The sequence below is a fragment of the Lottia gigantea genome, assembly GCF_000327385.1.
Source record: "Lottia gigantea unplaced genomic scaffold LOTGIsca_17, whole genome shotgun sequence".
Lineage (NCBI taxonomy): Eukaryota > Metazoa > Mollusca > Gastropoda > Lottiidae > Lottia > Lottia gigantea.
Genome location: NW_008708133.1, coordinates 3,377,492 through 3,391,754, shown reverse-complemented (window position 1 = coordinate 3,391,754; position 14,263 = coordinate 3,377,492). Strand labels below are relative to the sequence as shown.

The window sequence follows — 14,263 nt, the reverse complement described above, 5'->3', positions numbered from 1 at the left end:
AAAAGATTTCTACAGTTAATAAGGCAAGTAAATTGTTTTTTGAAGCAGGAAGACTGAAACAGTTTCGTTCCTTATGGATGGAATTAACTTCATACAAATCTATTTTACAACTTGTTTCAAGTTGTCCATTGGAGTTCGTAAATGGAAAACGCCCAATTCAAAATTCTTGCCCATTTCAATGCACTTTCAACGTGACGGAACATGCAGCTGTGGATGCTGAAGTCAAAAAGCTTGTTGAGTTGAAGGTTATCTAACAAGTAAGCCTGAATGATAGGCATTTTGTATCTCCAATTTTTATCAGACCTAAGCCTAGTGGAGAATATCGCATGATATTAAATTTAAAACAACTAAATCAGTTCATTGTTTTCCATCACTTTAAGATGGATACCTTTGAAATTGCACTGAAACTTGTCAAGCCTAATTGTTTTATGGCAAGTGCTGATCTTAGGCATGCTTATTATTCTGTGCCCATATTAGAATCAGATCAAAAGTTTATCCAATTCATATGGGAGTGAAAACTGATTCAGTATTCCTGCTTAGCCCAGGGTTTGTCCAGTGCTCCCAGGCTTTTTACTAAGTTGATGAAGCCTGTTTATGCTACGCTCAGACGGTCTGGGTATGTAAATTCTGGGTATATTGACGACTCATTGTTGTTAGGAGATAATCTTTCTGAATGTCAGGAAAATAAATGCAACCATCAAGCTTATGCAAAGCTTTGGGTTCATAGTTAACTATGAGAAATCTGTGCTACAGCCTACCACTAGAATCACATATTTGGGAAATGTTATTGATTCAATACTTATGAGAGTTACTCTCACACCTCGCCGAATTGAAAAGATGATGGATGTGACTGATCCAATGAGGGTCGAACTCAAGTGGTGGATCAGTAATTTGTCTAAGCAGTTTCGAATAATTGATCATGGCACTCCAGACATAGTGATGTCGTCTGATGCTAGCAACATTGGGTGGGGTGCTTTTTGTGAGGGAAATCACATGGGCGGATTGTGAAATTCCGCCGAGTCTGATCACCATATCAATTATGAAATGCTTGCTTGGTTATATGCTCTGCGATGTTGCAAAGGGTTGAACGCTCAATGTCACATGTCAAAATCCTTATGGATAATACGACAGCTGTCTATTAACAACATGGGTGGCGTTAAATCTCTGCTTTGCAACAAACGTGCCCATGCTATTTGGTTGTATTGCATTGATAACGAAATCTGGTTGACAGTCAGTTACATTCCTGGATCAGAAAACTGCTTAGCTGATATACATTCTCGTCAGTTCAATACCCGAACAGATTGGCAACTGGACTCGGGGGTGTTCTCAGAATTGTCTTTGAGGTTTGACAAACCTAACATTGACTTGTTTGCATTCAGACTCAATACTCAACTTTCAGTTTTCTGTTCTTGGGGTGCAGATCCCGATGCATCTTATGTTGATGTCTTTAAACTGGTCTGATCATTATGGATATATTTTCCCTCCTTTCAGTTTGTTGGGTCATGTCGTCCAGAAGATAGACAGGGATACAGCAGAAGCTCTGGTGTTGGCGCCAATTTGGCCAACACAGACGTGGTTCATATGGCTTATGGAGCTACTCATAGCCGTTCCTATTATTCTTCCTTCGATAAACAGCCTGCTGATACATTCTCACACCAAGAACCGTCACCCTCTTCGGGATTCTATGGTAATGATGGCCTGTCGGGTTTCAGGCAACAGTTCCAAGACTCAGGAGTTTCCCATATCACAGCCAATATCATTCTGTCCAGTTGGAGAGATAGCACCAAGAAACAATATCAAGAATACTATAAGAAGTGGTTTCTCTACTGTTGTGAAAAACAGATTGATAGTTTTCAACCATTAAATCATGACAAAAAAGTCCAGGTGGGCGTGGCACATCCGGGTTAAATTGCTAGTTGTTCTGGGGCAGGGGCATAACTTGCATAGTCTACATTTGTTCAATAAGGGACTTTGCACACAAATACCTCATCTCTTTAGCCAAATTGTGTTTAAACGACAGTTGTTTCAGATTTATAGTTCAAAAAAAGGAATGGGTTTTAGAATTTCCATATTTTTTTGACATTGACCTTTGATGACCTTAACATTTGTAGGGTCAATGGTCGTTAACCTTGGTTATCTATTTATACTTTCATATTTGATGTCGGGCGTAAGCTTCCGGTTTTGTATTCGTATGCATTTTGAAAGTTTGATAAGTGATATCTCGTGACCTTGACCTTTGATGACATTGACCTTGGCTATCATTTGATAATTTGACATTTGACCTCCGACATGTACTTCCGGTTTTATAGCTGTCCGAAAAAAAAACAAATTCGCAACTTTGGACTGCTGTAGCACGTGACATAATTAACCTAGAGGATTAATTTCTTCGGTTTCCTAATGTGCTTCTCATGCACCTTACATTGATATATAACAATCGTTTTTTTACAGCAAAATTGAAATTCGTCATTTTTTTCAATTTGAGGTTTTTTTTTTACAATATTTGTGTCTCTTTGAGCTTGGTGTATGTATATCTTATGACCTATTTGATGTAGAACCTTGAAATTTGGAATACAACTAGACACTTTGAATATGAATTCACCTATGACAAAAGAATTGATGTGGGCGTGGCACATCCGGGTTGAATTACTAAATGTTTACAATTTTGGGAGGGGGCATAACTTGCATAGAATGCATTTGTTCAAAAAGGAACTTTTCACACAATTACCTCATCCGTTTGGCCAGTTTGTGTTAACAGCTCAGTTGTGTCAGCTGTATAGTTCCAAAAAAGGAATGGGTTTTAACATTTGGATATTTTCAATTTTCGATTTTGACCTTTGTTGACTTTTGTTGACCTATATCTTTTGACCTGTATTATGTATAACCTTGGCATTTGATACACGACATAGATATTTTTAATATTAATTAACTTATATCAAATAAATGAGGTGGGCGTGGCACATCCGGGTTAAATTACTCATTATTGACATTTTTGGCCAAGGGCATAACTCGCAAAGTAAACAATTGTTCAAAATGGAACTTTGCACAAAATTACCTCATGTTTTGAGCCACTTTGTCTTAAAATTTCGGTTGTTTCCGCTTCATAGTTCAAAAAAGGGAACAGGTTTTGGAAATTCAAAATTTTCAATTTTTGACCTTGACCTTTGTTGACCTTGACTTTTGTAGGATCAAACGTCATTGGCATTGGCCATCTATATATACTTTAATATTTGCCGTCCTATGTCAACTTCCGGTTTTATAGCTGTATGCAATTTGAAAATTTGATGACTTATATCTCGTGATCTTGCCCTTTTTAGACCTTCTCCTTTACAAGATCAAAGGTCACTGACCTTGGCTATCTGCTGATACTTTTATTAGTGAGGTCGGGCGTCTACTTCTGGTATTAGAATCTTCTAAAAAATAAAAAATTATCAACTTTAGACTTGTTCTTGCGCTTGACCTAATTATCGTCGACGGTTGATTTTTTTAGGGTCTTTAGCAAATTGCTACATTTGCAAAGTCCCACTCTGTACCACGTGTGGCTCTAGTTATATTATTTTATTTGAAAAAAGTTGACTTTAAATCCTGATGTTTGGACATGCTATCTCATGGGAGCTCTACATGGATTCTATTTTACTCATAGAATCAATCAAACTTCAACTTTAACCAAGGTAAGTCTCGTTTAATTTTTAAATCAATGTTACATCAAGACAACGCAAGGCCTCATACTGCCAGAATTGTTCAAGACTATCTGAACAATACCAACGTCGAAGTATTGCCCTGGCCACCTTGTTCCCCTGACATGAACCACATTAACATCTCTGGGATTGATAGTTAGCTGAGAAAACATGTACCGCCTCCAGTGAACCGACAGCAACTTGGACGGACTCTATTGAACTTATGGAACAGGATTCCTGTTGACGTTATCCGCCGCCTGACGACGTCAATGAGGAGGCATGTGTTTGCGTGCTGTTTGCCCAGGGTGGCCACACTCGTTATTGATGAAAACTTTCTTTTGCCTGTCAGTTTAGTTCGGGAGATAGTCCAGTACATCTTTTTAATATAACAGGTAAGTAAATGTCAGTATTGATTTCTAGTTGCAGCAATCAAACCCCAATGGAAAATTTATTTGGAATTTTGGTTTATTATTGAAATGGTTCATTCATTTGTGATTATTAACAAGTTTTGTTGTAAGTCAAAAAGTAGGCTTCCTGGAGTGTTCATTTGTTAATTGATGGTCGACGGGCGGACATTGGTGACGTTAATGATTATTTTAGTTATATAAATTATATGAAATGACCTGGCCTTTCTCTTTCTAGAGTTTTCTAAACTCCTTATAAAGGTCATTATGCGACATATATACCCATTCCATCACAATAGTGTGTAATTGGTAAACTTGCTGGAAGATCAATCGACATTATGTACCATACGATTTGTAGTGGAAACTTAACTTGGAAACCTACATTTCAAACTTACTAAATGCATCATTGAAGAGACATCCTTCCCCTCTTCCATCCCCTCCCCTAGGAAAAAAAGGTGTATTCTTATTTCGTCCCTTCCTATTTCACCCCTAAATTATTTCCATCTCGTCTCTTTTCCCTATACAAGAACGGTTTTAGAGCTGACCTACAACCAGACATATTGACACTTATAGATTTTTGATGGTCGCCATTTTCAAAATGGTGGCAGTTGTAGCTACTTGAAATTTAAATCATTTTATTCCTTGACTCCCAAAATGTACAATAAAACACCAAGAACAGGTCTAGAAATATTGACAATTATAGATTTTTTTATGGTCGCCATTTTGAAATTAAACATTGTGGCCTCTTGAAACATAAACCATAGGATTCCTTGACCCTAAAAATGTACAATTAGCTGCTGAGAACAGGTTTAGAGCCGACACAATATATTTTTGATAGACGTCATTTTGAAACTCAAATTAAATTTCAAGTTAACAACATTTTAAAGTTACTTTATGCCAAATTTGGTGCTTGTATCACAACATGCACAATACCTTCACATATGGGGTCTATGCCGATGCACTACTGTGAAATTCAAGTGTTGATTGCAATTTTCTTTATTTCTACCATGCGCTCATATTGTTTGTGTTCCATCATAACGACTTCATTATAACATTTTGTTAAAACAGGTTTACCCCTTATTTTTAACTCTCGATTAGTCATTCTTTGGCATTCCCATTCACTCGGAAAATTTATAACCCATCGACAGGTATTGTCCATTTTATCATGGATCAGCAGTTTGATCCTTGGCTGAAATTCTATGGTGGACATCGTTATTTCTGGATAAGCTATTATTAGTTTGTCCATTGCCCTTTTCACTTCAAGGTGCGTCAAATCCGAACCGGAAAAATTGAAACAGACAGCTTTTGGTTTGAGACTTGGTTCTTTTACCATTTTTAGAGGTGTAAAAGGGGCATTATTATGCCTATGATTTAATAACTCTTTAATAATTCCGTCTGCAAATTCACCATTTTTCACCATATCCAGTTGTGTTAATCTAAATGAAATAATTAAGAATAATAATAGACATAAATTGTTAATAATTCATAAAACATAAATCTATCACCACCATCCCAATAAAAAAAGCAACACAAACACATTAATATACAAGAAAACTTAGAAATGTCTAAATTGGTAATTCAATATAATAATAAGAACAAAGTGGCCGCTTTGATATATTGTGTATATTTTGTAACATTCATAAGCATCTTCACGTCTAGGACAAAACAAAATTTTCTTGTATATTGCTTACTTTTTCAGATTCTTGTGCGAAATCCGAAATACATAATCCTGCAGTTTACATTTCAATATTTTAAGAATTTCCCATTGACTTAAATTTAAATGTTGATCATTAAAGGCGTAATTAGTAGTTTTGCACGATAGTATTTACCAGCAAACACTTTTATTAAACTATTTTCCGTTTCTATTAATAGAGAATACCTACTAACAGTGGTCTTAGTAGGTATTCTCTATAAATTGAAACGGAAAATTTATCACACTGAATCTACATCCGTAAGGATTTATTTCGATCATTAAAGAATGAAACCATTCACCTCTTATCACCAGGAAACGAAAATTCCACTTCTCGCAAATGTGTTGTATTCTTCTGAGTTGAAATTGTTAATGCTTCGGTTTCCAACTGCAAGATTCAACACAAATTCTGTTAATTAATATTTAAACATGAAGAGAGAAATTACCAGAAGGTTGTTCAACATTTCTTGCACTTTTTAAATTTTCTTATCGTCACTAAAAATGATCCCATCAATAATTGAAGCCAATAGAAAGAACACGAGATAAATATGAGCAGGTATATAACTTCGTGTTGGTATAATAAAAATGACTGTTCTTCATTCCGACAGTTCGTCATTTTCATCATTTTACCTCAACTATTCCCAATGATGTCTAATCCTATTTATTTCTTCCTTTCAAATAAATAATTCACTTTTGATTTAATTAAAGTTCTAACCCGTACTAAATATAACACGTTCGATTCTTGGTATAGAAATTTCAGTCACTCCTTAATCAATCTGAAATAGCATTTTATATCACCTTCACACTTTCTTCATTTCATTCATAGCCATATATAATGAATAGGTAGACTTGTTTTTTAGTTTTATGTTGTCACTATCAAAGTTTTCCTGATGACTTGTCAAGGAAATAGTGGGCATTTAATGTTGACACAGAATGAAATAGCTTTATTATGTGGATTTTATATTCCTTACAACAAATTTGGCCTCGACAATTTCAATCAATTCTTCAATCATTACATTTTGTCCACACCTTTTGAGCTTTGGAAATTGTCTTGCTAGCTAAGAATTACTCTCGGCTTTAACTATATGTTTGATTTAATGTTTATTACCATCAAGCCCATCTAAGCTTTAAGAAATATAAGATGCAATTTAATCCTTCAATGTTTTTGATTAAAGATTTTATTGATCGTTGAAAACGTTGTCAAATAAAAATTTGATAGTGACAACCGGACTTTACTTTTTGATAATACATTGTTAAATTTTACTAAGCATCGAAGCTTAATGGAATAACAATCACTTGTAAAGCTTATGAAACATTTCAATGTCATTAAGTGCACCAGGACGATGGGAAACGTCGCATTGAAATTTAAAAATGGTTGTAAACGGAAACAGAAAAAAAACCATACACAAGCATACATACAGGATGATATATAGGTTAGGATTTTGACATTTGTTTCTCGTGCATATAACAAACTTTATTTATGTTTTTCATTTATGTAAATTGTACTCTAAGATAATCTAATCCTCCTGAATTATTACTCAGATATAATCAAAATCTAATCCAATATTTCTATAATCCTCAATTGATCAAAGATATGACTCAACTAATTAAGAAATCAAAAATAATCCTAATCCTCAACTGATGAAAGATATGACATGATTCACTCAATAATTTTTAGAAAATCATAAACCTGTAATAACTGACTACTATATAAATCGCAAATTCAATCTCATTTCATAACCATTCCTCGACACTTGAAAAAGGATAATATTTTGAAAACCGGTTCGTGTCAATCGCGTTAGTTTTTGTTTTACTTGTTATAATTTTTCACATCATTGTTAGCGTTATTTATCACCTAAATATATATTTTTGTATTAAAAAAAAAAAAAAAAAAACTGAAAGAGCGTGGGTACTCTAAACGATTTTTACGAAACATAAAAAAATTCCACCTTAACACAGATAACAGCTAAAAACAGACTTTATGCCGAAGTACCTCCAGTTTTAAGAAGTGATCCATGTTAGTCCAGTAGATGCAAAACATGTCCCTTTATATCAGAAACTCATTATTTTGTAAACAACTCTACGAATAAAAGGTACCCGATCCAGGAACATCTAACATGTGAACATTCGAATGTAATATATTTAAATTTATGCAAGAAATGCCCCAAACAATATGTAGGATAAACTAAGAATAAATTACGAACTCGTTTTAATTCTCATAGTGAAATATTGCTAATCGTTGTAAGAGATCTACATTAGTCCAGAAGTAAACTATAGGGAATCACGGGGGTAACCTTCAACATGTAATAGTCAAATAGGGTGGTAGCTTTTAATCTGTAATCTTTAACACTTGTTAATTAACATCGGTGTGGTGTTTATGTAAGTAACAGATGGTAGTATACAAAGGAGACCTATCCCATGTCGGCAGGAAATGAGACACTGAGAGATTAAGGAACTAGAGAGGTATAGAAAAGGAATTGGTCAGGCATGGCAATTAGGGTTAAGGGATCTTTTGACAATAAGAAATATTTCATATGATGGCCATCTGGGGGGAGATAAATAGGAGTGTAGTTAGGGTATTGAGTCACTCATAATTGGTTGAGCACTCGAAGTGTTAAGACTCATTATCTGCTCCACTAATTAGTGTCATTATTGTCACTTACAAGTGTTAAATTACTAATCGATATTAGGATAGCTGCTTTTGCTGGACTTAATAGTGTTTAGTTATTTGTGATTTGTGAGCTGAATTTATTAATTCATCTTGCATATTTTTGTGGTTGCTGATAGTTTTGGATTTAAGTGATTACTTCTAACTATTTGGATAGCCGCTTTGTGCTGGATTATTCCTAGTGTTTTAGTGAATTGTTCTTTTGTGAATTATTCACAACTCTGATTTCTTTGAAATCGTACTATCTTGGTCGTTAGATCCGCCCGGATCAAAGTAAGATTATACTGAATTCTACTCTCTAGTCAGTCATAATACTTATTCAATTGGTCGTTAGATCCGCCCGGATCACAGTAAGATTATACTGAATTCGACTCTCTAGTCAGTCATAATACTTGTTCAATTGGTCGTTAGATCCGCCCGGATCAAAGTAAGATTATACTGAATTCTACTCTCTAGTCAGTCATAATACTTAATTACCGTTTCTACTTACTCTAGTCGGTAAAATGGAAAGCCCAAAAGCTGATGCTCGTACTATGGCGGAAGTGTTTAAGAGTACTCCAACTCCAAAAACCTTCCCCAAAGCCACGCCAGACAAGCCCTATGATCATGTAGTTCTTGTCAGACCCGAGGAGGGTCTTACATTCAAAGGATGTAAGGCAACAGCAATCGGTCGGGAAATTAGATCTTGGGGAATTGCCGGATTCCCAATGGTGAAGATCTTAGGCAATGGATCGGTTCGCTTAGCTTTCCAGGCGAGGGAAAGCGCGGACATCGCACTAACTAAGGACAGCCTACTCGGTAGAAAGTCGAGGATGGGGGTACCGCAATCGGTCAGCTCAGACCGATGCGTTGTGTATCGGTTACCATCTGCTTACCCTGAGGAGGAATTGTTAGAAGACCTTCATGAAAGGGGGTATAACGTATTTAGTGTACGGCGATTCAAAGTTAATGAAGGAACCGAAGATGGAACGGTAGTAATATCGTTCCCGAAAGGGCAAATTCCAAGACAGATCGGAATCGTCTACCTGATCCGGAATACCTACCCCTACGTGGACGGGGTCCGCCGCTGCTACTGCCGAGGAACAGGATGTTCGATCTGAGCACTCCAACTCCAATACTTGCTTAACCCCTGGGCACGACTGGCAGGACGAATAAAAAACGTCTCGAACGGAACAGGATTAGACTCGTATCTTTAGTACTGTCGCAATGGATCGCAGTCTCAAAATCCTGCAGCATAACCTGAATGGCCTTCGGGCCAGGCTCACTGAACTGATTAAATTTCTAAGTACCGCAAGGTACGACGTTCTCTGCTTCCAAGAAACCAAGCTCTATCCTGGAGTTAAAGATACAATATTGCCCGGATATCGTTTATCTCGACTGGATAGGCCTGGTGCCCATAGCAAATGTTTCGGTGGAGGACTCGCAATCTATGTCAGGACTGAACTATCATATCAAACACTAGTCCTGCACAGTACGGAGTTCGAAGTCAACGGAGTGTCCCTCTCGCTTGCCGATGGAAGCAAAATTGCAATAGTCAATGTTTATCTGCCGCCTGGTAAGAATGTCATTGAACCAAGCTCGTATCGAAACCTATGCGAACAGATTTCAAACCGGAACGTCCTGTTCTGTGGTGATTTCAATTCTAAACACAACGCATGGGGATCGTACAAGCAAGACGAGCGAGGAGAGGGATTACTCCATTTCATTGAGGACAACGACATGTGCATACTTAACGATGGGAGGCCTACTTTGATTCATAACTCTTCTGGGGTGATGTCTCATCTAGACCTTACTATCGCAACATCTAATATAGCTTCAAACTGTGAGTGGCAGGTCAGTTCGACTGAAACGCTGGGAAGTGATCATCTATTAATAGATATCACTTACAGGGGTCAAATAAAGAGGGAAGGTACCGTTGGAAAACCAAAATGGCGAATCGCAAAGGCAGATTGGATTAAATTTACTGAAAACTGCTCGCAGTGGGACGTACAGGATATACAGGACGCCGATGTTGATGTCTACGCCAACAATGTCACCATCGTCCTCATGGAGGCAGTCAAGGACGCTATCCCTAGGACCTCTGGTAAAAACAGGGCTTGTCCTAAGCCCTGGTGGTCGGACGCCTGCCAAAATGCAGTAAAGCTTAGAAAGAAAGCACTACGTCGTGTTCAACGCAACCTCAACACCGAAACAAAACGGACATACTTGGAAGCCACAGAGAACGCCAGGAAAGTCATCAGTGAGGCTCGCACCAGTCACTGGCATGACTTCTGTCAAACGCTAAACCAGCATACCCAGATCAGGGATGTCTGGGCCAAAATCAAATCGATGAATGGCACTAAATCTACCCGCGAAATCCCCGTAGAAACCTATGGTGATAGAGTAGGAGAGAGCGATAGACAGAAGGCAGACCTTATGGCTGAGAGCTTTGCTGACGCGAGTAGTGATAAACACCACTCCCCCGAATTCATGAATCGAAAAACTAACTTCGCAGTGGACCATTCCAATGTGTTGACGCACATAGATGAAAACGATCCACTGAATCTCCCTTTCACGTCTGATGAACTTCAGAAAGCTCTCTCGTCTAAAAAAGACAGTGCAGCTGGGGAGGATGAAGTCAAGTACTCGATGTTGAAGAAATTGCCTCCCGAAGCTTCGAAAATCCTACTGGATTTCTTTAACGAATCTTGGACCAATGGCCACGTACCGACCAAATGGAAGACGGCATCCATTATACCTATCCTAAAGGCAGGGAAAGATCCCAATAAAACGGAGTCTTACAGACCCGTCAGCCTGACATCCACGTTATGCAAAATCCTCGAAACGATGGTAACACATCGTCTTCGGTATTACTTAGAAAGTAATAATCTTCTAGACAAGAATCAAAGTGGGTTCAGAAAGCTCAGATCTACGGCGGATCACATAGTTAGGCTACAACACGCAATGTCTAAGACATTGAACAGTTCTGGGTTCCTCTGTGCAGTGTTTGTAGACCTAACGAAAGCTTTCGATCTTGTCTGGACAGATGGATTGATGCACAAGCTGCGCCAACTAGGAATAGGTGGTCGTATGCACAACTGGATAGCAAGTTTTCTTGCGGACAGGAAGATACGTGTAACCATAGGAAAGAGTCTCAGCGAAGAATTCAGTTTGGAAAATGGCACGCCCCAAGGCTCGGTTATTAGCCCCACTTTGTTTAGCGTAATGGTCAATGATATCCGCAACTCCAAATACCTGTCAAACAAATGTCAGATCGCGATGTTTGCTGACGACAGCACTTTTTTGGGGGATGGTACGTTATATACGAACCTGCAAATGCGGATCCAAACATGTTTGGATCGCTCTGCAAAGTGGGCAAATGACTGGGGATTCAGAATATCCAAAGCCAAAACGGTAGGAATGTTGGTCTGTAAAGACCCCCAGGTGACCGACATGCGACTAGTATTGGACGGCGAACGTATTCAATTCGTTAGTGAAACCAAGCTACTTGGTGTAACCTTCGATAGAAAACTCTCATGGGAACCCCACATTAAAAACATCACAAACAGATGCCAAATTGTGCTGAACTTAATGAGGAATACATCTGGCAATGAATGGGGCGCCAATGTTGTGACGCTCATGATGATCTATCGTGCGCTGATCCGGCCCATCTTGGACTACGGTTCACAGGCATTCATGACCGCCAGACCAATGCTCCTTCATAAGTTAGATGTCATACAGCACAAAACCCTCCGACTAGCCACCGGAGCAGGCATCGGAATAAAAACGGAGTCATTACTCCAAGATGTTGGTGAGGTTCCTCTACAAATCCGCAGAGAGGAGTTAGTCCTTAGATACTGGTCAAAGTTGAAACACCTTGGAGAATCATCCCCTACCTACCTCGAGACCGCGAGGTTCAGGCACGCCAAAAAAACGATAAGCTTCGGACAGTCAGTTCGGGATTCCGTTCGGAAGTATGGGCTAGATAGGTTGCCCATAAAGCCTCTTGTATTTTCCCAAGTTGCTCCTTGGACGGTTTCGCCCTCCATTGTCGACACCTCTCTCGCCTCGAGAGTGGATAAGAAACGGGACGATCCTTGCATCGCTCGAATGATCGCCTTAACTCATATGGATGCAAGGTGGTCGGAAAGCATACGTATCTATACTGACCCGGATGATGGTACAACGGGTTTGGGGATCTACGTCCCCTCGAGCAGCACAAGAATTAGCAAGCGATTGCCCAATAACTGCTCAGTGTACACCTCAGAGATGCTTGCAATCCTCTACGCGGTGAAATATTCCGCGGGCCACTATCATTCAAATTATGTAGTACTAAGCGACTCGCTAAGTAGCCTGACATCGATACTCAACGATTCCTCTAATTCCCAAGCGGAGCTAGTGGATGCAATCAGGCAAGCGTGCTCACTTGTACATAGTCAAGGCAAATCAATCGAGTTGGCATGGCTCCCGTCTCATGTCGGCATACAAGGGAACGAAATTGCAGATGAACTCGCAAGAATAGGACTAGGACTATCGGAGATTGACCGGATAGACTACAGTTTATCGGAAATAAGAAGCATGATCACAAAAAGCATCAAATCGACATGGGAGGCAACTCTCATAGATGCTAATGCATTCCGCTTCCGATTAAACGATAGCATTAGCAGTAAAGTGTTTTTACACCACCCCAATCGACAGATCTGTCGAACGGTCGCCCGTCTGAGAATGATGGGTGAGGTACGAAATCACAAATACGAACTAAAGCTATGTCCCTGTGGTGAAGCTGGCACCGCAGAACATCTGTTAATCCATTGTGAGCAACTAAGGGAATTAAGAAAATCGCTGGTCGAGATAATGAAAAGATATAGGCTGGAGTACACCTTGAAGAATATTCTGTCCCATACGGGGGAGGGTATGTCAACAATCTGTGAGACAGTCTATAATTTTCTTAGTGAGTCACGAAGGATCACATAAAGTAGCACATCAGAAGAGCGCCCCGCTCCTCTGTAGGTGTGGCGATCATTGGGGACTTAGTTCTCTATAGATCGCCAAGAAGAAACACAGAAGAAGAACGCAGTATTAAGACTACAGAAGAAGATCAAGAAGAAACCATGGGAGCAACCCGTTCCCTACTCAACGTCTGCGATATGGAATTTCTCCGAAGCGGACACCATCCACCAACAAGAAGAACAAGGTATTGAGTCAGTCATTCATTCATTCTTTAGCTGTGCTTTACTTCAAGCTCTTAGATTTGGTCAACTAAAGTTTGAAAATCTTCCTGAAAAGGATTTCTACGAGGGACTTCACTCCACGATGATGAAGATCTAGTGAAGTTAAGTAAAATATAAACTATATTGTATATTTTGTTATAATACTTACGTGAAACTATTTATTCATTGATCATAGTAACGAAAGAGATGTAAACATCCGGCGAAATATAATCCGGGATCACTTACCCGACAGTGCCCTAGTCCGGGTACCTGGACTTCTGTATATACCCTTTTTTATACTCACCTGACCTGAAAAAAAAATAATAATAAATCCTGTACTAAACTATGGCTTTCTATACAAGGAAAGTAGAACTGAACAAACAGCATCATACGTACCAACACCCTAAATATGTATCCGGAAGAAGAGACAACTGAAAAGATCAAGTCAGTAGAAATTCTGTACAGTATACAAAATGTAAGTAGTGATTCGATAGAACATATCAAATGCTTACAAAACATACAGCCAAACAGTTTCTATTTGACTTTAGACTCAGAGGAAAAAATATGGATGCCTTTCTAGATGAATTCACGGATAACTTGATGGTAAAAGGTGTTAAATTAACGATCAACAAATGTAA

The 14,263-nt window shown here is 38.7% G+C and overlaps 1 protein-coding gene across 1 annotated transcript; it reads left to right on the top strand.

Moving 5' to 3' along the window:
* Positions 1-9,642: 9,642 nt before the first annotated feature.
* LOTGIDRAFT_158644 (hypothetical protein) lies at positions 9,643-13,616 on the top strand (the record flags this gene model as incomplete). Its single annotated transcript, XM_009051785.1, has 2 exons — positions 9,643-10,876; positions 13,426-13,616. The coding sequence occupies 2 exons, from the start codon at positions 9,643-9,645 to the stop codon at positions 13,614-13,616; spliced, it is 1,425 nt and encodes a 474-aa protein (XP_009050033.1).
* Positions 13,617-14,263: the final 647 nt, after the last annotated feature.